The sequence below is a fragment of the Phytophthora cinnamomi genome (assembly GCF_018691715.1).
Source record: "Phytophthora cinnamomi strain GKB4 chromosome Unknown Contig39, whole genome shotgun sequence".
NCBI classification, from domain to species: domain Eukaryota; phylum Oomycota; class Peronosporomycetes; order Peronosporales; family Peronosporaceae; genus Phytophthora; species Phytophthora cinnamomi.
The window spans coordinates 196,368-221,214 of NW_027150972.1; the positions used below are offsets into that span (position 1 = coordinate 196,368).

The following is a 24,847-nucleotide window of genomic DNA, read 5'->3' on the forward strand; positions in this document are numbered from 1 at the left end:
GAGTGTCCTCATCGAAGGAAGGACGTGTGTGTGCGTGTGTGGGGTTACAAATATCTCCGTGCATCGTGCATTGTCAAGTGATCTGATGCAAGTTACTGACCCTCGCAGAAGGCCTTGGCGTTCTGGAAGATCTGCATCCAGGGGCTCACCGGGTGCGCCTCGAACTCAGCCGGCATGTACGGCCACTGGTACTTGAGGAAGCAGCGCTCCGGGTGCGGCATGAGGCACATGTGGCGGCCGTCGCTGGACACGAGGCCAGCGATGCCCTCCGGCGAGCCGTTCGGGTTGAACGGGTACTCCTCTGTCGGCACGTTCGAGTCGTCCACGTAGCGGATGGCCGCCGCGCCGCTCGACACGTACTGATCCTGGATCTTGGGGTGCGTGAAGTGCGCGCGGCCCTCGCCGTGCGAGACCCACACGCCCAGGGACGAGCCAGCCATGCCGCGCAGCATGATCGAGTTCGACTCCTGGATCTGCACCGACACGAAGCGAGACTCGTGGCGGCCCGACTCGTTGTGCACGAAGCGCGGCTGTGACGATGTCTTGGTCTCCTCCTCCAGGGCCTTGGCCTCCGGACGGTCCAGCCAGCCAAGCAGCGTCATGAACTGGCAACCGTTGCAGGCACCGAAACTGAACGTGTCCTCACGAGCCTTGAACGCCGCGAACTGCTTCAGCACGTCGCCGTGGAACTTCACCACACCCGACCAGCCCTTGGCCGAGCCCAGCACGTCAGCGAACGTGAAGCCGCCCACGAAAGCCACACCACGGAAACGCTCGTCCAGGACCACGCGCTTGTTGACCAGGTCCGACATTGTGACGTCCCACACCTCGAAGCCGGCGTGGTGGAACGCAGCAATCATCTCGCGCTCGCCATTGCTGCCCTCCTCACGCAGAACGGCCACGCGGTGCTGAGCACGAGTGCTCAGCTGGCGCTCTGGCGTGGGCGTGGGCTCGTACGTCACCTTCCACTGAGGCGCCGTGCGGGTACGCAGCGAACGCTGCTCCTGAGCAACGCACTCGGGGTTGCACTGACGCTTCTCAAGCTCGAAGCTCGTAGCCTCCCACACGTCACGCAGGTCAACCATTTGGTCCTCCAGGACGCTCTCGCCGTTCACGCTGACCTTGATAGCACCATCGGTCGTCACCTTACCCAGCTTCACGAGCGGCACGTTCGCCTTGCTGAAGATAGCCTCCACCTCGGTGGCGTGTTGGCCAGCGGCCACCTGGAACACGAAGCCGAGCTCCTCAGCGAACAGCACCTGGATAACGTCCTTGGTCGTCGCCTTGCCGCCCGCAAACGGAATGTCCACGTCAAGGCCGCAGTTGCCAGCGAAGGCCATTTCCAGCAGCGTAACAATAAGACCACCGTCGCTACGGTCGTGACCAGCGAGCAGGTGGCCGTTCTTGATGCCAGCCTGGATGGCATTGAAAGCGTTTTTGAACAGCTCTGCGTCCTCCACATCCGGGGACACGTTGCCAACCTGGCCGTACACCTGAGCCAGAGCCGAACCACCAAGACGGTTCGCGCCCTTGCCCACGTCCACGTAGTAGACCAGGCTGTCGCCGGCGTGGGTCTTGAGGTCGGGCGTCACCTTCAGCTCGACGTCCTCCGTAGGCGCGTACATGGTGATGACAAGAGTGCCCGGAGTCTTCACATCCTTCTTGTTGACCTTGGCAGCCATGGACAGCGAGTCCTTGCCGCCGTCAACGGCCACACCCACTTGCTTCATGAAAGTGGTCATGGCCTCGCAGCACTCGTACATACGAGCAGCTTCGTTGGGCAGCTTAGCGGCCCACATCCAGTTGGCAGAGCACTTGCAGTCATCCAGACCACGTCCGCCAAGAGCCGCCCACACCATGTTGGTCAGCGACTCAGCCACGCTCAAACGAGCCATGGCACCCGGGTTCACCAGGCCCTTCACGGGCTGCTCACCACAAGCGCTCACCACACCAGTGAACTTGCCGTTCTTGTTTGGGATATTCGACTGCGCCACAACGGCGCAGTCAGCAAGCGGCAGCTGAAGCGGACCCACAGTCTGCTGCTGGGCGATCAGGCCGCTAACCGAGCGGTCAACCTTGCTAGTCAGGAACCGCTTGGAGCCGACCGAAAGAAGGCGAAGCACACGGTCCAGCGCATCGCGCAGGGTAATGTCTGCAGGGAGTGACAGCTCCGAGATGGTCTCCGTGGCCTTCACGTCCGTGAAAGTCTTCTGCGGCATCTTTCCCAGGACAAGGTCAAGGTCAAGGTCGAACGGCGTCGAGTCGTCCTGGGAGTCGTGCAGCACGACGTGGCCATCGCCAGTGACCTGACCCAGAAGAGCGTACGGGCAGTTCTCGCGCTTGCAGATCTTGTCGAAGAGCTCGACGTGCTCGGGACGCAGCAACAGAGCGTCGTTCTCCTGGTATTCAGCACCCCAGATCTCGAGCACAGACAGGGTCTCGTCACCCACCAGGATGTCGCGCACCTCGTAGCGAGCACCACCGCGGTTAGCATCGCCCGGCTTCGAGTTCGACACCTCGACGATTTCCTTCAGCACGTTACCGTTGCCACCAGCACCCTGGTCGTGGATCGACACGATGGGGTTCTTCTCGCCGAGGTCGCAGCAAGCACGGATGACCTTGTTCAGCTTGCACTCCATCTCGGCGTCACCACGCTGAACGGCGTTGAAGTCCAGGTCGGCAGTCTTGGTGTCCTGGATACGGCTCGAGGCAGCACCACCGCCCATACCGATACGGTAGCACGGTCCACCGATCTTCACGACCCACATCGAAATCTCGGGCTCGCCCTTCTCGCAGTGACGGCCGTCCAGCTGGCCCAAACCAGCCGAGAACATGATCGGCTTGATGTACTCGCGACGCTCACCGTTAGGCAGCACCATACCGAACGAACGGGCGAAACCCGTCACGACGGGCTCGCCGAACTTGTTACCGTAGTCCGAGGCGCCGTTCGACGCCTGGATCAGAATATCACGCGGGTGGGCAAGGTTGGAGGGATACTCGAGCTTCTCGTCCTCCCACGGGAGCTTGTATCCCTCAAGGTTCAGGTTGCCCACGGAGTAGGCGCTGACACCAGCGACAACGTTGGCGCCACGGCCGGTAGCCTGGACATCACGGATACGGCCACCGGTGCCGGTCTCGGCGCCAGGGAACGGAGCCACACCCGACGGGAAGTTGTGGGTCTCGGCAGTCAGCAACAGGTGGCTGTCGAGGGTGCGCTCCTGCACCGCCGACGGCTCGCCGGGGTTCACGGGGCCGAGCGTGACGATGTTGGCGCCCTGGATGACGGACGAGTTGTCGTGGAAGGCGATGACGCTGTTCTTCTTGGCGCTCTCCGTGAGCGTGTCCTTGACCATCTTGAAGAGCGTGGAGGGCATCTCCTGGCCGTCGATGACGATCTTGCCGCCGAAGAACCAGTGGCGCGAGTGCTCCGAGTTGCTCTGGCCCATGTCGAAGCACTCGACGTCCGTGGGGTTGCGCTGCAGCTTGTCCTTGAACAGGTTGAGGTAGTACTGCAGGTCCCAGTCGTCGAAGCCGAGGCCGATCTCGTCGTTGATCTCCTTGAGCGCGTCGATGCCGCGCTCCATGATGGGGATCTTGCGCACGGGCTGCACGGTCTTGCCGTGCCAGAAGCTGGCCAGCGGCTGCTCGTACACCTGCTGCGTCATGCGGTCGCACTCGTGGCGCAGCAGCGCCTGCTGGAGCGCGTCCAGCGCCTCGGGCTTGCTGGCCGTGTAGCGCACGCGGTAGCGCGTGGCGCGCTCGATGCGCTTGATGGCCGAGATGCCGCAGGCCTGGCAGATGGCCACGGCGTTGCTGGACCAGGCCGTGGAGAAGTTCATGCGCGGGCCGACCTCCACGAGCCACTCGCCGGGCTGCTGGGACGCGGCCAGGAACGGCTCGTCCGCGCGCGTCTGCTGCGGCTCGAACGTCTCGCTCAGCAGCCAGTGGAGCGTCTCCTGGTCGGCGGCCGACAGCGGGCCGGCGCCGGCCGCGGTCTCCACGTAGAAGCAGTACTCGGTCTCGAGCTCGTCCACCTGCAGGCCGGCGTCGGCGCCCACGTGCGCGCGCAGGAAGGCCAGCAGCGTGCGGGTGGCGTGCGCCGTGAAGGCCGGCGTGCGGTAGAAGCGCAGCAGCGCGCCGGCGCTGGCGGGCGCGCTGGCGGCCGTCTTCTGCTTCTTCTCGGGCGACGAGGCCATGGTCGGAGGAGGTCGAAGCTCGGGGCGGAGCTGGCGGAGGTGGGGCGGACACTGCAAGAGCGGTTGTGCGCGTCTGCGTGTTGGGCCCTGCCCTTGCGGCCAGTGGTTAGATATGGCTACAGGGATGGCGGGTTCTGATTGGCTGAAATGCGAGTTTCGACCAATCACAAGCGACGAAGCACCAAAGCCCTGCATAGACCCCGACGCCGCTGGGCAATGCTTGGCCAGCAGCGCCTCCCATCGCATACGACGATTTGCACCGAAAGTGCGCGCGAAAACTACATGTACATGTATTAAGAGTTGATACCAGCGCATCCATTGAGTTATGACCAAGACGGCCCAACAGTCGGGCGGTCTTGGTGTAACCATTGTTGCCAGCCTGAAGCTATGCGTTTCACAACTTTGGTAGATCTTGCCCTGCGCATCCTCGCGCATTGGCAGACAAGCTCCTTCCCATGCTCCGACACGGTGAAAACGAGTGGGCCAGCCAAGGCCGCAGCAAAACCACGCTGACGTACCCCTCCTGGTACAGCGTACCCTGCCTATTTCTACCAATCCACGTCGCACACATTCCATCCAATCGCAAACTACGTATTTCCTTTTTCTATCCAATCGCACCCAACAAGGATTCCAGCCAATCCCGTCGTTGCACAGTCTCCGCCGCACAATAAAAGGCAACAACAAGATGCTGCAACGTGCGGTGGTGCGGCTCGGGCGCGGCGTGCGCGCGTCCTCGGCCCTCTCGCGTCCTTCGGCGTCCAAGTCCTTCGCGTCTGCCAGTGCGAGCTTCCGCTCGTCGCGCCTGCGTTCGGCGGCCCCCATCGCGTCCTCCCCGCTGCTGCAGCGCGCCGGTCTCGTGGCCGCCGCCAGCACCAGCGCCGCCTGCGCCTTCTGCTCTGCGCCCGCCGTGGAAGCCGCGGCCGTGGCAAATAAGGGCGGCGATGCCCTTCCCAGCGTGGTCCTCTACCAGTACGAGCCGTGCCCGTACTGCTGCAAGGTGAAGGCCGTACTGGACTACTTGAACATCCCGTACGAGGTGGTGGAGGTGAACCCGCTCACCAAGAAGGAGACCAAGGCCTTCACGGACTACCGCAAAGTGCCGGTGGTGCGCATCGACGACGAGGTGGTGGTGGACTCGTCCGCTATTATCTCGCGTCTGCGGGAGCTCGTGCCGGCCCCCGAGGGCTCGCACCAGCAGGACGAGGAAGCGCTCGAGGAGGAGGACAAGTGGCGCCAATGGGTCGACAAGAAGCTCATCCTCTTGACGCCGCCCAACATCTACCGCACCGTGCCGGAGGCGCTGCAGGCCTTTGATTATTGTTTAACGGAGGGCAAGTTTACCCCCATGGAGCGCCGCATGTCCAAGTACGCTGGAGCGGTCATCATGTACCTCATCGCCAAGCGCTCCAAGAAGAAATACGGCATTGACGACGAGCGTCAAGCCCTGTACACGGCACTGGACAGCTGGGTGGAGGCCATTGGTGAGAAGCGCCCGTTCTTGGGAGGCGAAGAGCCTAACATGGCTGATCTGTCGGTCTTTGGCGTCCTTCGCGCCATGCACGGACTGGACACGTACAACGACATGATGCGTGAGACCAACATCGAGCCGTGGTTCATGCGCATGACTGCCAAGGTCGGCCCGACCTCACGTACGGCTAGCAACTAGACAATACTAGAGGCGACAGGCATGGAGCTAAGCAAACGTTCAATTATCGTACGCTCAGTTAGTGGTGCAGTTCTATATAAAAGGCATTTTCACTGCGGAGTGCACACATCTACTAGCCTAGTTGTTGGCCTCGTCCTTCTTCTGGATGCGGTGGTATGCCACGCCCGTGCCAGAAATGTTGTCTCCCAGCCCGGCAGTGTGGTCGGGCTTCTTGCAGGCCAGCATCGGCACAAGGTGGCACTGGAAGTCGGCCTCCTGCCACGTGACGACGGGCGAGAACGGATCCAAATCCACCTTGAGACCCTGACTCTTGCTCAGAAGCTGCTGGCGAGCCAGTAAAACCTCAATGCGCTCCGGGTCCACTTCCATTTCGGCACTTGTGCGCATGGGCTTAGGCTTGTCTTCGTCGTCACCAGCAGCCTCACTGCTAGGAGCCGGCGGCTTGCCACATGCAACCTTGGAGCTCATGAGGGCACTTTGAACGAGTGCCGTCGTCGGGTCCTCCCACATGCTGCCCTCCTGCTGGCACACAATGTGGAACTGCAGTGTGTGGAAATGGATGCGAGAAAGTTGCGCGAGGGCGTAACTGTCCTGGCTGTCATCATCGTCGTCCTTCTTGTCCTGGCCAGACGTCTGGAAGCTCTTCTTGGCCTTCGAAGCGAACTGGATGACGTCGTGCAGCTGAGAACTGATCTCCGCCACCGTAGGACGAGATGTCGTAGCCGTGCCCTCCTCACCAGTAACCAGGAAGTGGTGCAGGATAAACAGCTCCTGCTCGTTCAGTCCAATCGAATCCACCCAAGGCAGCACGAGTCGAACCGTGTCATCGAAGAGACTGAAGTCCGACACAGCCGCGAACTCATAGTGGGTCGGCGTCTTGGCCACGAAGAGGTTCTGCAGCACCTCCGACAGAGCCTCGAGCCGCATCAGGCGTCCCCGTTCGTCCGTCTCCACCTCCATCAGCTGGAGTCCTCCAAACACAACCAAGTCCGGCTTGAACGCATCAAGCGACTGCTCGAACTCCTCCAGCACTGACAGTCTTGCATTGTGCACGTCGTGGTTCAAGTAGTACCTGTTCGCGCGGGGCGAGACGTGTCCTCTAAACTCATCCCCGCTCGAGTACTCGAGCACGAGGTGTACGTCCTCGTGCTGGTGCTCGTCCAAATGGCCCACCAATTGGATGCGCGGGTCCCGGAAGTAGGGCTTCATCTCCATGCCCATGGCGGCTCCGAGCAGCACCACACACCCCTCCGCCGAGGCCCTCTCGGCCATCGTAGCGGCGTTGCCGCCCACCTTCCTCTTCACCCCGGGCAGGGCGTCGGCCAGCGCCACGACCTCCCGGAACTGCTCGGGGGACAGCATGCTCTGCTCGGCGGCGGCCCCCGAGGAGAAGTAGTAGGCGAAGCTCTCCTGCAGCTCCTTGAGCGAGCCGATGCGCTCGTGGTGGCGCTTGGCCAGGCCGGCCGAGTGCTTGCCGGCCTTGTTGAAGCCGGCCTTGCTCTTCTTCTTCTGGTGGTGCTGGCGCTCCACCTCCTGCACGCTCTGCATGAGCTCCACGGCGGGCACGGCCACGTCCAGGTCGGCGCTGCAGCAGAAGGCCAGTCGCGGCGGCGCGCGAGCGTCCGCGTTGGTGTTGGCCCCGTTGGCGGCGGCGTCGCCGCTCTTGGTCGCGTGGAAGACCAGCGACGCCAGCATCTGCTGCTGCTCCGCCACGCTCAGCGACGCCTCGCGCGCGGGGAACAGCTCGGCGAACAGGTCGGCGTACAGCACGGCGGCCGCGCACACGGCCAGGGACACGCCCAGCGCCAGGAGCTGCGACGCGCTGTACATGGCGGCGAAGGGGGAGGCAGGCGATGAAGGTCCAGATAAAGTGGGCGATTGGGGTGGTACGTAAGGTTACAGGGTACAGTAATATATTACCCACGCGAATACTTTCACTTAGATCAGGAAGACAATTTTCAGCCAATGGGGAATGTTATATGGTTTTAACCAATCGAAACGCGCGACGAGTGTTCATCAACGTTTCGGTGCTCGATGAACTTGGGTACATGTGGACGTTTTGCTTGTCACCCACGCTGCATCACTTCGAGACTTGCGGCACAGCTGAGACCATGGTCTTTTGTACTGCTACGCGTGCACTGCTACTAGCAGCACTAGCAGTGCTAGTGTTTTCGGCGGTAGCGGCTGGAACTGTCGCTGGCGGGTCGGTACTGTCGACGTTGCCTCTGGCCAGGCACTCTGCGACGTGTGACGCACTCCTTTTGGCCGAGTTGTCCACAAGCTTTAACAAGGCTGGCGGCAATGACACCGCTGTAGGCTCGCACCGGTCGGAGACCAGTCAGGAGTCTGCTGTCAATGCCATTGCAGGTGTCTCGCCCGCTGATCCGCTTTCGGGCGACGCCCGCGTGCTCCAAGACGCCGCAACCGCAGGTTTGGGCGTGGTGCAGCCCGCCGTGGACTGCGAGTCGCTGCTGGGTGTCGACCTCTCGCACATCGCGGAGGATGGCGGTGCCACCGTCACATCTGCGGCGGAAACGACTCACGAGGGCGTCTTGTACTGCTCTGTGGAGGGCACGCTGCCGTCGTCGACGAACTGGCAGGTCCTGCTACCCGTTCGCACGTGGACGCAACGCTACATGCAAATTGGGTGTGGCGGCCTCTGTGGCATGATCAGGATGCAGGTGAACGCGGCTTCTGGATCGAAGGAAGTGAAAGGGGGCGAGTTCGTTCTGGCAGCGACCGACATGGGCGGTGCTATGGACGGCAAGGCGTTCGCGAACAACCCGGGGCGACGGAAATCGTTCGCGTACAGCGCGCAGCACCTCACGGCTGTGGTGAGCAAGACGTTGATCCAAGCGTACTACGCGCAGAAGCCACGATATTCCTACTTCAACGGATGCTCCGATGGCGGTCGCGAAGTGGTTATGGAGGCAATACGCTACCCGGATGACTTCAACGGCATACTGGCGGGAGCGCCTGCCATGCTCTTCCAGTTCCAGAACAGTCTCCACCACGGATGGCTTGCCATGAGCAATATCGATGGGCCGATGCCCGAGCTGCCGCCGATGATGCGTGGCCCACCGCCAGGCCCCGAGGACCGCGGTCCTCCCGGACACGGTCCTCCATCCCCTCCTGGTCGTGGTCCTCCACGGCACGGTGGTGGCCCCACAGCAATTGTGACAGCTTCCAAGTTGCCGCTGCTACACGCTGCCGTCCTTCGGGCCTGCGATGCGCAGGACGGGCTTGTTGACGGCCTGCTTTCAGAACCGAGACTCTGCAATTTCGATCCTCGCGAGCTTCAATGCCCAGGAGAAATCGCCATCGGGGATGAAGACCGACAGTGCTTGACAGAAGCGGAAGTGAAGACGATCCGTAAGTTCTACAATGGACCGATTGACCCAGCCACTGGAAGACATCTGACGGTCGGGCAGTCTCAGTTCGGCTCGGAGATGGCGTGGGAAGGCGTTTTCGTGCCCCGGGGACAGAACCAACCGGTCATGAGCGCCCATATCGCCCTTGCGGCTCTACGGTATTTAATCTTTGAGCCCAACCCGCCGGAGACATATTCGCTCAATGATCTTCAATTCACGGAGGCGACTGTGGAGCGACTGCGCCCCCGACACCTGCTTCTAGATGCCACGAACCCGGACCTGGCTGCATTCAAGGCTGCAGGTGGCAAACTGATCTTGTGGCATGGATGGTGTGATGAGCACATTTCGCCTCACACTACCATTGCCTATCATGAAGCACTCGAGAAACAAATGGGCGGCACAGAGCAAGTTGCGGAATTTGAGCGGCTCTATCTGTTCCCGGGTGTGCAGCACTGCGGTCGCGGCGAGGGCATGGCAGCGTTCGATCTGGTGACCCCGTTGCTGGATTGGGTCGAACAAGGAAGTGCACCCCACGCGATTCTTACAAGCACGGAACGTGACTTGCCGCCCTGGATGTCGGCGGAATCGGTGGTCATCCGCAGTCGACCCGTATTCCCGTATCCATCGTTGGCCAAGTACTCAGGACAGGGAGACGCAAACGACGCCGCAAACTTTATCGAGGGCGCACCTCTCTACACGGACAAGACGGCGGATTGGGTTGGCCAGAGTTTTTTCAACTCGTATGTGCCCCGGACCGAGTAGCTGAACTACAAGATACACGTGCCGAGCTACTTCAATATCGTGTACGTCTTGTACGCACAACTTGGGTCATGCGAAATCCATAACGTTACTTCTGTATTATTGTGTCGGCTGATGCATGTTTTTACGTCGCGAATGCAAACTCATGCGTTGGAGACGGTAGCAGTATCACTTCATTTTCAAATGAAAACGACACGAGGATGCGTATTCTCCACTAGCTACCCATGCAACTGTGATAATTGAGTTGAACGCTTTGATCATGCTGCCAAAATGAACAATCATCGGTATACCCATGTGATCGCCGTGTAACTACTGTATAATTCACGGCCTGGGAATTAATTTCAGGATCCTTAGCATTTAGGGACCCGGGTGGTGGACCCGGGGGGGGGGGAGGCGCAGTTCGAAGGTTGAAACAAACGACATGCAGACTGAAAAGGAATATATTAAAAGATTGCAAAACAGCAGCGGATAGAGCGCATAACCGTTTTTCTTCTGGCAATGCTGATGTTGGAGGCTTGGACCGGAAAATAATTATTTCTGTTGTTCTCCCCCTGCTCGTCTGTTGGGACTCCACAGTCACTGCTCGCCTGTTGCAAGCACTATTTATCTGTTGCCTATCGACTGAGAATCAGCACTGCCTATCTGTTGACCTGAAAACCTGTTATCGAAAAGCATACCATGAGCACAATGTAGTAGATATACTGTATATTGTCACCGTGTTCGGATGAAGTGTATGATATACTTCATCCGAACATGGCAACTAAAACATTTAAGCAGTGGTCAGTGAGGACGAGGGTGGCTGTGACTAGCACATGTACGATAATAAATATCAGGGCGTGCACAGCTCGCAAAAAGAATAGACGCATACGCCAATACATGTTGGTAGGACGAAACTTAACAGACTAGCCCACTCCGCACTCCCACGTTTACCGGCCAACAAGCAGTGTTTCCTGGAGTCCATATCTACGACTTGGTCTAGGTAAACAACGAAATAACATATGAAATTTACCAGGTAACAGGAAAGCATACCCGTTGTGCCAATGGTAACAGCTGAACGATACTAATGACATATGAGTAGGGGCCACAGCTACTGAACAGGCGGATAGTGGTAGAACAGATACTTGGACCACTGAGCAAGGGTAGGAGTAAAGGGAGATAAAGTCGAGAAAGCCGAACGAGATACGACGCGAGACGTAGGTGTTCACGGGCTCGTCGATGAGCCAGACGAAGAAACCGGCCGGGTGGCTGTAGTGAGCGGGCGGCGCAGCCGGTGCGGCGGCGGCATCATGAAGGCGCACTCTCCCTGCAGCGACGAGAACAGCACGTCCCTCGTGGCCCACGAGATGTCGAATGCCGAAGATCGCAATTCGAAGAACTGTCGTTGGGGGCTGTTTTTCGTATGTCATCAAGTAACATTGGTGCATCACCCGGAGGTCTTCGAGTAACATAGGTGCAACACCAGCCATCTCGGCGGTTTTAAACATCAACATCTCCTCCAGGCCTTTGTATCCATCGCTGTCAAGCTCCATACGACGGATTTCCGCTCGATTTCGGATGTCATCAAGCAACATTGGTTCAACGTTCTCCTACTCCAGGGTTGTCATCTATTCGAGATATGGATGAATATAGTTACTTTTCCGACAGAGGTGAATTTGGTTAATGTAAAAGGATGAATATTGTCCAATGAGGTGTTAGCTAAATTCACCTTTGACCAATTAAAATCGGTAGGGGTAGGGTATCCTCTTCCGACGAATTCCGACAAATATTTGTCGGAACTAGCATCAAAATATGAATATGCTCATACAAACAATAATACTAAAATATATTGTTAGCAGATTTTGAATATTCCGATATCTCGGCACTGTCCTAGGATAGGCAGCAAATAGGCAAGACATGATTGTTGGTGGCTGGGACAGCTCACAATTAAAAAGCAGACGAAGCAGACATGAGCTTGACAACGTTCGTGCCTGCGAACACGCAAAAAGCACGCAGCACCGCTGTTAGCGCTTTTAAGTGTATGCTTCAAGATGAGCTAGTGAGCCTAGAGTACGTACAGGCTAGCATTGCGGTGGATACTACTGGTAAGCGCTTTGCCTCAATCATGGACCGCTTTGGGTTCTACCTGGCTACACATGAAGGTAAGAAGGGCAAGCTTGCTCGCAATACTGCCGTTTCGTATTATAGAAACGTGAAACTCTGGCTGTTTGATCTGTATCCTCACCTAAGGGTGCCTACGGAACTACAGCTTCTGAAACAAAGTAAAACTCTGGACAAGCACTGTCTGAAAAGAGAAAAAGGAGGTGTTGTTAACAAAGCGCCTCCTTGTACTAAAGAGGACTTACGTGCACTCACTCAGTATGTCTACAGCAACGCTCGAGTGAACGCCGACTATCAGGATGCAGCTCTTGCCTGCCTGATGTGGCATTGCTTTGGACGCTCCTCGGACCTGGGGTATATCAAGAAGCAGCACGTGTCAGTATCAGCCGATGGAGTTTTCTACGTACGCTTGCTACGCGTCAAAACCGCTGAGGAACAGGGGCTGACGCTTGTACCTGACAAGGCGGACTTCTTGACCTGTCCGATCCACGCATTGGCTGTCGCCTTGGCCACGCAGGATGCGCCGTGCGGCTCTCTGCTCAGTCAGCTTCCCGATCTTGTGCCCGCCGAAGCAGCCGCAAGCTGCCCTGGTATCCCGCTGGCCGAGTTGCTGGAGGCGGATCCGATCTCGTTAAGCTTTGCATCGGCAGCTGCAAGCTCGTCCGGGAGCGCACGCGCCACCGGGAACACAGAAGGCACCGCTGCTTCATCTCCGCAAGCTGCAAGTCCAAGTCAGCCAGCGCCGTCGCACTCAGCAGAATCGGCTCGTGGAGAAGATGGTGTCCAAGCCTACGTGAACCGTCTACTCAAGCGCGTCGCAAACCCTGCTGGAACATCAGAGGCCCTCTCGTCACACTCCTTTCGGCGTGGTGGCGCCCAACACGCGAACGCAGACGAGAGGCTTGCTCCGCAGTGGATCTTCGACAGGGGTGCCTGGGATATGAGCAAAGTAAACAAGGGCTTTGCATACGTGTTTAACACACCGCAGGAAGACCGCAAGGTCGCACGCGTGCTGAGCGGGTGGAGTGTCGACGACGTGCCCAACGTAGTGGACGTAGCAGCCTTGGATCACTCCACGCAGGAGCAGCTTGCGCGCCTTCAAGACCTGCTCTACAGCTCGTGCTCGGGATTAAATGACTCCCGATTCAACGTCAGCCACAAGGTTCTCGCAGTACTTACCGCTTACCTGGTGAAGTACTTCCCTCAACTGAAGATGCTGTCGCCTTGCGCACCAATCGTAGTCCGCGTGGAGGAGTGCTTGGACGAGGCTGGGATCTCTAGAGCCGACATGATTGCTTGGTCATCTGCCTTGAACAGCGCACCGTCGACTAGTTCTGAGGGCTCCAACAAGCAACACGATGAGGCAAGGGAATGCAGAGGGTGTCACCACAGCGCTGTTATTGAGGAGCTTATTGCGATGAATCGCACGTTGAACGCTCGCCTGGCGGTCATCGAGGCTGCTCTCTTGAAAGGTGCAAGCACGACGGTTACACAAGCTGCAGATGAACAAGGGGAAGCAACGTCAGATCCAGATCCCGAGCCCAAGCCCAAACGCAGGAAAAAGCAAGCCACTCACCTGTCGACTTCTTGGTACGAGTGGTACACAAAAGTACCTCCGGTCTGGAGCTCCACCGACCGACAGAAGAAGTCGGAATCGCGCCATGTTGTGGCCTTCATGAAGCTTTTCCTCGTCGGTGGCTGGGCGCTTGATGTCAAGGCGGAGGACTACAAGGATCAAGTCCTCGACGCCGGGCGCCGTGCTGAGAAGGCTGTGCTTGCTTTCTTGAAGTCGCGGGGTGTCAACGCGAAGGGATCCGGGAGTGTCCTTCGTGCGCTTCGTCCGCTGCACAAGGCTGGCGTCCTCGACGAGCGCGTCACGGCGTACAAGCGCCTACTCGCAATCGGAAGAATCGTGGACCCTGCACCACTGGATACACAAGACATCCTAACAGTAGTAGGCCACGTATAGGTTGTGTTAGAACATGCTATCAATACAATAGACGCACCGCAACTGCTTCACCAGCATTGCCATTAGCTTCTGCCGCGAGCCGCGTAGCTCACCAGCGGCAGCTCCTCGTCCAGCAGAAGCCTTCGTCCAGCAGCAGCCCTTCGCCTTCACGTTGTCGCTGTCCAAACGCAGTACGCCATCCTCCAGCAGCACCAGCGGCACGCCGTCAACCATCGACACCGTCACCAAGTCGTCCAGCACGTCGTTCAGCGCGTCGTCCAGCACACGTCGTTCAGCGCGTCGTCCAGCACACGTCGTCTATCAGCAGGTTGGCAGCACAGCACCCGCCATCCCGCCATTCCCAAACAAAACGAAAGCGCCAGTCGGACTTGAACCGACAGCCTCAGAGCCGAAACTCTGCGCTCTAACCTTGAGCTATGGCGCTGGGGGGGGGGGGGGGGCAGGCGGGCAAACGAGCGCGAGCTGTGCGTGGGCACGGTCTTGGGGACGGAGGGGGAGGTCCGCGCACCAGTTAGGAAAAAATGAAGACTGAGAGAGGGGAGGCTCTGTCGGAGCCCCTAGACAGCTGGGGCGCCTCACAGCCACGAATAAAGGTGCGTGTGCTTGCCGCGACAGTTGGCGTCATCCTACTGGCTGAAAAAAGGCCAATAGTGATCACCGAACGACTTTGTCACACTTTGATGGTTTTGTATTGGTAGATGAGCACCCAATCACTGTCACGCATCAGACTGGCTGTCAAGATGCCCCTATTAGTGGACCCTCACCAGGCAATGCGGCCTCATTAATGAATTCACCCGCTCGTAAGCACATTGCTCCGAGCCAAAAATGCAGTAATATCGAAAAAGGTCGATTTCTCGGCCTAGAGGCCGTTTCAGGCCATTTCCTCGCGCCTGCAGAGGGCCCTTTGTGGGCTGAATTGAGTAGCAAAAATAGGATTTTCTTTTTCACATCTCATTGCCCAATCAGCTGGGCCGGTTTAAACCGATCCGAACCGGTCCTTCTGATTGGGACCGCCTTCTGATTGGTCAATTTTGTAGCCATCCCAACTGTCGGAAACTGTTGGGATGTCGGAACGGTCACGATATGGCTGGTTTACTCGATGACATCCCAGGAGAAGGAGAATGTTGCACCAATGTTACTTGATGACATCCGAAAAACAGCCCCAAACGACGGAGTAGGCTAGAGCAACCGAAAATACACAGTCAAAACATCATTTTCGGTTGCTTCGGTGTACCTTTGGTTTCTTCGATGAATATACGGAGCGCCCCATCTCCAGGTGCTATCACGCAGCTGCGCAATTAAAAAAATAACTTCGCCGTACTTTAGCGAGAGCAAAGCAAAATCTGAAAATTTCCGATTCTCTAAGCCTTCCATTTCAGAATCCCCCTCTTCCCTCTGTCTCCAAGAGTGCGGTTCTCGCGCACGATGGTTCGTCCAAGCGCCCGCCCTGTCCCGCTACATACCTGGTTGTCTGACATGCTTTGTTATACGCGCACCCACTGAAGAAGGTCTCCTCCCTTATCCGGGCCACAGCAAGCGGTACAAGTCGCCCACTCCCGACCCTCCACCACTACCACGTCACCAACAAGCGGAGGCAAAGCGTGTGAAGATTCGCGTGGGCAGCCGCCATGCGCGAGAGGAGATTGCGCCGTCGACTAGGCGACACGGCGGGAAGAGGCTCACTGCATATCAGGAGCGCGTGCTGAGCGTGAAGTACAGCGACTACGTCCGCAATCGAAAGAAAGAGAAAGAAGTGAACGAGGCGTGGGAGAGCAGTTTGCTACGATCGTTGCAGAAAGAAGAGAGGGAGCACTCCGATTCCGTCACGAGCGAGGAGCTGAAGCAGGTGCTGTACTAACTGGACTCGGTTAACGGCAGCAGTCAGGCACTTAGAGCTGTCAAGGCATCCATACCCGCGCATCAAGATCAAGATGACGAAAGCTGTGAAGGTACACCGAAGACAGACCAAAACTTGGCCGAAACACCGAAAAAGGACCAAACCTCGATGTCATCACTGCCCGTTCGTACATCAAGTGACACCGCGCTTGCCGAAGCGCTGGACCAGCTCGACGAAGAAGATGAACTTGAATCGCATGGAGATACGGTTGACCTAGATTACGTGGACGAGGAGGAGAAGGCATTTGAAGTGGAGAGTGAACATGACGACACGGATACTCGAGACGGAGATTACGGCTTCGAAGATGCTGTCACCACCGAAAACCACCCAAACTCCCACCGACCGCAGAACAGGAGATCCACCGGAGACCCCAAGAGAGATCCAGACACTTCTGAAGTGGGGAAATCGATGGCTGAAAGTCTTTTGGAGGGCTTTCCGATATTTTGGCCGTCGTAGAAAGCATTCGAGGATGTTTCGCCGACTTTCAGCAGCAAACATTCCAGTTGTTGTCGTGTCGAAAACCCGAGGTGGTTTTAGTGGACTCGACGCATGACACGAATGTGAACCGGTACAAGCTCTTTACCTTTGCAGTGCACGATGTATTTGGCCGGGTAAGCTGCAATTCACAAGGTATACACCAAAAATAAACTGAACTTACTGAATGTTTTTATGCGTTATTATCATGTAGGGTCAGTACGTTCAACACGCGCTGGTGCAGACAGAGGAAAACCTCATCTAGCGTTGGCTGTAGCTGTTTTCAAGAAAAACAATCCAGAGTGGGCTAACATCCGCGCGGTAATGACGGACAAGGCCCTGCACGAGAAAGAAGTGCTAAACGGAGCCTGGCCCTACTCCAGAAGAACTGCGATGCCATTGGTGGAGAGGTTAGATCTACTACCTTTTGAAATCACGGGCGTGATGGCAGTAGTCAGATTCAACGTCGGGCAGGCCGATCCTGTCATCAAGGCGATTCCTCAGGCAGAGCGTATCCGCCACGCCATACAAGCTATCGACGAAGCAAACAATCACGACTTGCTCGCGAGGTGGGACGATTACGGCTACGCAACATACGAGCAGTTGAAGCTGATGGAAAAGGTGGTGACAGCGAGAAACAACTTCAATCTCGTGCAGGCGACTGTCGATTGGATCGACAAGGTGGAGGTTCAAGTGGAAGATGTCGTGGAGCCATTCAAGGACACGCTGGACGTCTCCAAGGTAAGCATGCGTGAAAACCTCAATTACACCGAAAGTTAACACAAATTATACAGAACTAACAATACTGAAAAATGTGGCTAGGCTGACTACAAAACCGCTGTTGAGGATCTGAATCTGGGCGAGTGGTTCTTCGGACGGCATCCGCAGTACGGCAATGAGCTCCTGGATTTTCGTGAAAACCTGTGGCTGCACACGGGCTCTATCATTGGCGCGCTGTTTGTGCTGCGAGAAACGTATGAGGATGTTGGAATCGTCAACCCCGATTTCTGGACTTCGATACGATGGAACAGAGGGCTCGCGTCGCACGGTCGTATGGAGCTGCAGATCCTGGAGTGACGAGTGTGGTTAGCGTCGTCAACCTCAAACACCACTGGGGAGCGTTTTTTGTGGATCAGCGTCGGAAACGATGTTACCTCTTCGACCCCATGCAGCTTAAAAGCAACATTACCGCGCTCAAAGACGCAGTTCGAACCGTCGTTGAACCAATGCTCGACATGACGGACCAGCTCCATATCGAGACGATCACCGGGTGCGAGCAGAAAGACGGCACGTCGTGCGGTCTCTGGTGTTTAGTGGTGATAGAGCTACTGTTGTTTGGAGCTACACAAGAGCATTGAAGAAACTACTGGAACGACACCCTCTACAATAGTGTCGGCTACTTGCGTATGCGGTACTTGCACAAGATACTCAAGCTTCAGAATTACTTCAGTATTGGCGAAACAGAAGGCAATGAAGACAAGTACTAGAGTCAAGCGTATCTGGTAAGGAGTAAAGTGATACCAACAGATGCACGTTTCGTTTTTCGGACACGTATTTTGTTTTCGGTAATGTTTTGGTACAAAATAGAAAAACCAAAATTCACACAATGCACGGGACTTAGAGTTTTTCGCGTGTGCTCGGATCAAGTCGGCTTAACTCTAAATATCGAGTAAGAAATGTACCTTATGATTTCCATGCTTAAATGCCATACTATTTTTCAAACATTCATAGCGCGCATGCTTTCAGTGTGTGATTTGATTTGTTGTTTTATGTGTTCACTATTAATACGGTGTCGTATAACATACCCATTGACGTAAATTTCCCACTTGCCGTATTCTATTCGAGTGACCATTTTCTGGAGCTACCAGAAACGAGGACGTTACCCATCATCTTAAGGATTTGCTCCCCACTTTCGCCATTCCATTTTCGGTTGCTCTAGCACGATCCGTTATACGACACCGTATTAATAGTGAACACATAAAACAACAAATCAAATCACACACTGAAAGCATGCGCGCTATGAATGTTTGAAAAATAGTATGGCATTTAAGCATGGAAATCATAAGGTACATTTCTTACTCGATATTTAGAGTTAAGCCGACTTGATCCGAGCACACGCGAAAAACTCTAAGTCCCGTGCATTGTGTGAATTTTGGTTTTTCTATTTTGTACCAAAACATTACCGAAAACAAAATACGTGTCCGAAAAACGAAACGTGCATCTGTTGGTATCACTTTACTCCTTACCAGATACGCTTGACTCTAGTACTTGTCTTCATTGCCTTCTGTTTCGCCAATACTGAAGTAATTCTGAAGCTTGAGTATCTTGTGCAAGTACCGCATACGCAAGTAGCCGACACTATTGTAGAGGGTGTCGTTCCAGTAGTTTCTTCAATGCTCTTGTGTAGCTCCAAACAACAGTAGCTCTATCACCACTAAACACCAGAGACCGCACGACGTGCCGTCTTTCTGCTCGCACCCGGTGATCGTCTCGATATGGAGCTGGTCCGTCATGTCGAGCATTGGTTCAACGACGGTTCGAACTGCGTCTTTGAGCGCGGTAATGTTGCTTTTAAGCTGCATGGGGTCGAAGAGGTAACATCGTTTCCGACGCTGATCCACAAAAAACGCTCCCCAGTGGTGTTTGAGGTTGACGACGCTAACCACACTCGTCACTCCAGGATCTGCAGCTCCATACGACCGTGCGACGCGAGCCCTCTGTTCCATCGTATCGAAGTCCAGAAATCGGGGGTTGACGATTCCAACATCCTCATACGTTTCTCGCAGCACAAACAGCGCGCCAATGATAGAGCCCGTGTGCAGCCACAGGTTTTCACGAAAATCCAGGAGCTCATTGCCGTACTGCGGATGCCGTCCGAAGAACCACTCGCCCAGATTCAGATCCTCAACAGCGGTTTTGTAGTCAGCCTAGCCACATTTTTCAGTATTGTTAGTTCTGTATAATTTGTGTTAACTTTCGGTGTAATTGAGGTTTTCACGCATGCTTACCTTGGAGACGTCCAGCGTGTCCTTGAATGGCTCCACGACATCTTCCACTTGAACCTCCACCTTGTCGATCCAATCGACAGTCGCCTGCACGAGATTGACGTTGTTTCTCGCTGTCACCACCTTTTCCATCAGCTTCAACTGCTCGTATGTTGCGTAGCCGTAATCGTCCCACCTCGCGAGCAAGTCGTGATTGTTTGCTTCGTCGATAGCTTGTATGGCGTGGCGGATACGCTCTGCCTGAGGAATCGACTTGATGACAGGAACGGCCTGCCCGACGTTGAATCTGACTACTGCCAGCACGCCCGTGATTTCAAAAGGTGGTAGGTCTAACCTCTCCACCAGTGGCATCGCAGTTCTTCTGGAGTAGGGCCCGCTGAGAATCTCCATGTGGGCCAACTTAACAGCGCGAGCCTTTCTCCCCTCTTGAATGTTGGCTATTATGCGCTTCGCAGTTTCCATCTCCTTCCTAGACGCCTCTTTTTTTTCGGCACGGCGAGACAATGCTCGTCGTTTTGGAGGTGAAGCAAAAACAATCGGAGCACTAGCTGAACCAAGTGTAGGATGGGTAGCGTCGGTTGCCCCACTTTCAGTAGCCGCTCCTTCCGTTACCACAGTCGGTGACGTGATAATTGGAATTGCTGGCGCTGGCTCCACCGTCTTCTCCTGACTATTCGACTTTTGAATATCAGGAACAGGCTGCTTGTCTTTAAGCAGTGGACACTCTCCTGGATCGGCAAAGGAGAGCTGCGACATCGTAACGCTGGCGGGGACTGAAATGTGGGTTAGACTGAGGAAGCTGCTACGAGCATCCGCTACATTGCGCCCAGTGAAATCCTCCAGCTTGCCCGTGTGAAGCGCGGTGTGAAAGTCTTCCAGCCAGGTCATTGCCAGTCGGTATGTAGTCGACGGCTGGAGTGACATCACATCAGTTATTTTTTCAGTGAGAAGCTTGCACCGACTGTACTTGGTATCCCTGTCAACAGGGGGCAACGCTCGAATAGGCGGGCAGTTCACGCGGTTGAGACCGCCAGGGCTAACCACGCCTGCGTCAATGTTGTTTGCCGGACTTTGAACAATCCACCTCGACGAAAATGTACGCATCGGGGGAATCACCGTCTCGTAGTTGGCCTTGCTGCGGACGTACATTACGTGCCGACACGGAAGCAGGCACGCCTCTCTGAAGATGCAGTCACACGAGGAGAGCTGCAACAGCAAAAGATTGTTAGCACCATAAACCGAATCCATACCGAAACACAAAAAGTATACAGAAAGCGTACCCTCGCGTCGACTTTGTGTGCTTTTCCGGTCGCTGGATTCGTCAGAATTGTCTTCGCGCCATCCACTTCGATGTCGTAATTCGCGGTCGGGCCGACGGCAAACTTGTGCTGCTCTGCTACCATTCGGAAAGCGTAGTCACTGAGCTGCAGAGCTAATGCGGTCAACTCGGGGTCTTCTGCCATGGGCGGACGGCTACCAACGCGATGGAATTCCGCCAGATAACGTTCTTCTGCATACTCCTGGAGCGTAATCAGCATAGTCACTAGTTCGTCAATCGTAAAGTTGCCGTCTATCACTTCTTTCACGCGTCCCCACTTCGACTCTAGACGATTGTTCGTGTTGTTTTTCAAATGGGGCACCCCACCGCGCTTGAACATGACCCATTCGTCCGTAGTAGTATCCCAGTGCTGCATAAAACTCATATACAAGTGATTATCCTTGTCGTTGCCGACAGTCTCCAACATTGCAACCTTGGCATCATCGTACTCTTCCTGTGACTCCGCGTTTACGAGACCTTTCATGATCACTTTTAAGCGCTTTGTTCCCGCTCGATCCAAGCCTCCCAAGCGAGAGCACTGTCGCTTTAACCACGTCTCAACGTGCCACCGACATAGCAACTGAGTTGCGTTCGGCCAGGCTTCGTTTAGCACTTCTTTCTCGTGCAGGGCCTTGTCCGTCATTACCACGCGGATGTTAGCCCACTCTGGATTGTTTTTCTTGAAAACAGCTACAGCCAACGCTAGATGAGGTTTTCCTCTGTCTGCACCAGCGCTTGTTGAACGTACTGACCCTACATGATAATAACGCATTAAAAGATTCAGTAAGTTCTGTTTATTTTTGGTGTATACCTTGTGAATTGCAGCTTACCCGACCAAATACATCGTGCACTGCAAAGCTAAAGAGATTGTACCGGTTCACATTAGTGTCATGCGTCGAGTCCACTAAAACCACCTCGGGAAATGCAGCAAACAGGCGTTTCTGCCTCGCCGTCTGAAACGTCACCACACGAACGACACTGCTCTCACTGTCAACGATGAACTCGGCCGTGTTTCCGGGAGCGCTCTCGATAAATTCATCAAGCACAACAATAGCGCGCTCTGCATCGGATCGTCCGCCACGGAAGGTCTTTTTCGCTCCATGAATCATGTTGTGGACGTCCTTTAGCGCTGTACGTTTGCCTGTACAGTAATTACACAAAATTCAGTGCCATCCTAAATCGCCACCAAAATCACACAAAACACACCTGTCTTTGCTCGAACATACGAAAGGATCCCCCTTGGTTTCGCCCCAGCCTTGGACATCACTGCAACGTCTTGACGCAGCTGCGGATCTTCGATGCGTCGGTTCTCGGCATAATTATACCATTGGTGTTCCGACAGAGCGTGATTGTGAACTCCAGACGCTTTCACAACCAAATGAAATCCTTGCCCACCAGGCCGCAAGCACACACGAACGTTCACGCGTGCAGAACATCCCGTCGATCGAACAGTCGTGTGCGTGCGTCGTCCGGTTCCCTTTCTCACGAACGGCATGGCGTGCGTACACAAGAACGTTCGGCTATACATTTCCCACGCATCAGGAAGTAGCGTACCGCCCGTCCGTGGGTGCTTCGACGAGCGTTTCGCCTTCTTCTTCGCCGGCTGTTTTGCTTTCTTTTGCTCCTGAATAATTGCCCGGTTGCGAGCGTTCACAGACGTGCTCGTACGACACGAGAACAACTGGAATGTTTGCTGCTGAAAGTCTGCGAAAACGTCCTCGAATGCTTTCCACGACGGCCAAAATATCGGAAAGCCCTCCAAAAAACTTCCAGCCATCGGTGTCCCCACTTCAGAAGCGTCTGGATCTCTCTTGGGGTCTCCGGTGGATCTCTTGTTTTGCGGTCGGTGGGAGTTTGGTTTGGTTTCGGTGCTGACGGCATCTTCGAAGTCGTAATCTCCGTCTCGTGTATCCGTGTCGTCATGTTCACTCTCCACTTCAGATGCTTTCTCCTCCTCGTCCACGTAATCTAGGTCATCCGTATCTCCATGCGATTCAAGTTCATCTTCTTCGTCGAGCTGGTCCAGCGCTTCGGCAAGCGCAGCGTCACATGATGTACGGACGGGCAGTGATGACATCGAGGTTTGGTCCTTTTTCGGTGTTTCGGCCAAGTTTTGGTCTGTCTTCGGTGTACCTTCACAGCTTTCGTCATCTTGATCTTGATGCGCGGGTATGGATGCCTTGACAGCTCTAAGTGTCTGGCTGCTGCCGTTAACCGAGTCCAGTTAGTACAGCACCTGCTTCAGCTCCTCGCTCGTGACGGAATCGGAGCGCTCCCTCTCTTCTTTCTGCAACGATCGTAGCAACCTGCTCTCCCACGCCTCGTTCTCTTCTTTCTCTTTCTTTCGATTGCGGACGTAGTCGCTGTAGGTCTCGCTCAGCACTCGCTCCTGATATGCAGTGAGCCTCTTCCCGCCGTGTCGCCTTGTCGACGGCGCAAACTCCTCTCGTGCATGACGGCTGCCCACGCGAATCTTCACACGCTTTGCCTCCGCTTGTTGTTGGCGTGATAGTGTTGGAGGGTCGGGACCGGGCGACTTGTACCGCTTGGTGTGGCCCGGATAAGGGAGGATACCTTCTTCAGTGGGCTACGCGTATAACAAAGCATGTCAGACAACCAGGTATGTAGTAGCGGAACAGGGCGGGCGCTTGGACGTACCATCGTGCGCGAGAACCGCACTTTTGGCGACAGAGGGAAGAGGGGGATTCTGAAATGGAAGGCTCAGAGAATCGGAAATTTTCAGATTTTGCTTTGCTCTCGCTAAAGTACGGCGAAGTTATTTTTTTCATTGCGCAGCTGCGTGATAGCACCTGGAGATGGGGCGCTCCGTATATTCATCGATGAAACCAAAGGTACACCGAAGCAACCGAAAATGGTGTTTTGACTCTGTGCATTTTCGGTTGCTCTAGCCTACTCCGTCGTATAACATACCCATTGACGTAAATTTCCCACTTGCCGTATTCTATTCGAGTGACCATTTTCTGTAGCTACCAGAAACGAGGACGTTACCCATCATCTTAAGGATTTGCTCCTCATTTTCGCCATTCCATTTTCGGTTGCTCTAGCACGATCCCCCAAACGACAGTTCTGCGAACTGCGAATAAAAGATTTTGGACCCTATAGATTTTATCTATAGGGTCCAATGAACTCGGAACTCCATATTGCCTAGTTCCAATGTGTCTGCATTGTAATATACTACTACAGTCTTTTGCCTGAATAAAGAACACCTGATATAAAAGGTTATCAGCTTCTACCTGTTCTTTATTCAGGCAAAAGACTGTACTTCGAAGTACAACTGTAGTAGAACTTCAGCTTTGCGGGATTCGTCATTTTTTGGATGAGACCTTTTCGATTGATTCTCTGCTCGTCATTGACGGAATCCTCGTCCTGACGATACAATATTCTCGATGTCTTGAGTATCATGGGTACCCATCGTATTGGCCAGAGGGGTAGCGAATGAGGTCGGTGGCTGCCACCATCACATCGCTCGTACAACCACCAACTATGCAAGCAATGCTATTTTAACAGAAAATTCTGGCATTCCCAAAGTCGCAGATGATATTATCTGTGAGAGAAATGAGTGAAGTGCAGGTACTCCTATTCGTCAAGCTTGACAATGATTGTGCCGTTTCTGATCCAGCTCCGCTCAAGATTCTTCTCGAAGTTGGCGTCATTGAAAGGGACGGGGGTGTTCGTACCGAAGTCCCCGGTCTCCAGAGCATTGCGGGCCTTGTCTGTCAGCTGCGACCAATGGATGAGATCTTGAAAGTCACCGACTTCCTGCGAGATGTCAATGGTGTGGTATCCCATCGAATTACTCCCCGTGTAGTACTGCATCCGAGGGTGCGTGCCGTTCATGTAAGCGTCCATAAAACGAGGAGGGTAGGCCACGTAAAAAGCGCCGCCCCGGGAAACCGAGACACCGAGCAGCGACGGATTCTCCAATGCCGGGTTGTTGAGCCAGACGATAGCGTTAATCCAGTCGTGGCGCACAGTAGGGTCATCGAGCCAACTGGTGTCCTTGGGGAAGTACCAGGCGTACATGATGGCCCAGACGTCACGGTACCACCCAGAACGGCTGTACACTTGCGAGCC

The 24,847-nt window shown here is 55.3% G+C and overlaps 4 protein-coding genes across 4 annotated transcripts; 2 read left to right on the plus strand and 2 right to left on the minus strand.

Moving 5' to 3' along the window:
- Positions 1 to 92: 92 nt before the first annotated feature.
- On the minus strand, positions 93 to 4,196 carry IUM83_10563 (phosphoribosylformylglycinamidine synthase; the record flags this gene model as incomplete). The annotated part of the gene is made up of 2 exons (XM_067935075.1): positions 93 to 2,954; positions 3,054 to 4,196. The coding sequence occupies 2 exons, from the start codon at positions 4,194 to 4,196 to the stop codon at positions 93 to 95; spliced, it is 4,005 nt and encodes a 1,334-aa protein (XP_067791428.1).
- Positions 4,197 to 4,881: 685 nt separating this feature from the next.
- IUM83_10564 (Prostaglandin E synthase) lies at positions 4,882 to 5,862 on the plus strand (the record flags this gene model as incomplete). The annotated part of the gene is made up of 1 exon (XM_067935076.1): positions 4,882 to 5,862. One exon carries the CDS (start codon positions 4,882 to 4,884, stop codon positions 5,860 to 5,862), a length of 981 nt encoding a protein of 326 aa, XP_067791625.1.
- Positions 5,863 to 5,979: 117 nt separating this feature from the next.
- Positions 5,980 to 7,692, minus strand: IUM83_10565 (adp-dependent glucokinase-like; the record flags this gene model as incomplete). The annotated part of the gene is made up of 1 exon (XM_067935077.1): positions 5,980 to 7,692. The coding sequence occupies one exon, from the start codon at positions 7,690 to 7,692 to the stop codon at positions 5,980 to 5,982; it is 1,713 nt and encodes a 570-aa protein (XP_067791581.1).
- A 281-nt stretch (positions 7,693 to 7,973) lies between these two features.
- IUM83_10566 (uncharacterized protein) lies at positions 7,974 to 9,995 on the plus strand (the record flags this gene model as incomplete). The annotated part of the gene is made up of 1 exon (XM_067935078.1): positions 7,974 to 9,995. The coding sequence occupies one exon, from the start codon at positions 7,974 to 7,976 to the stop codon at positions 9,993 to 9,995; it is 2,022 nt and encodes a 673-aa protein (XP_067791626.1).
- Between the last annotated feature and the right edge of the window lie 14,852 nt (positions 9,996 to 24,847).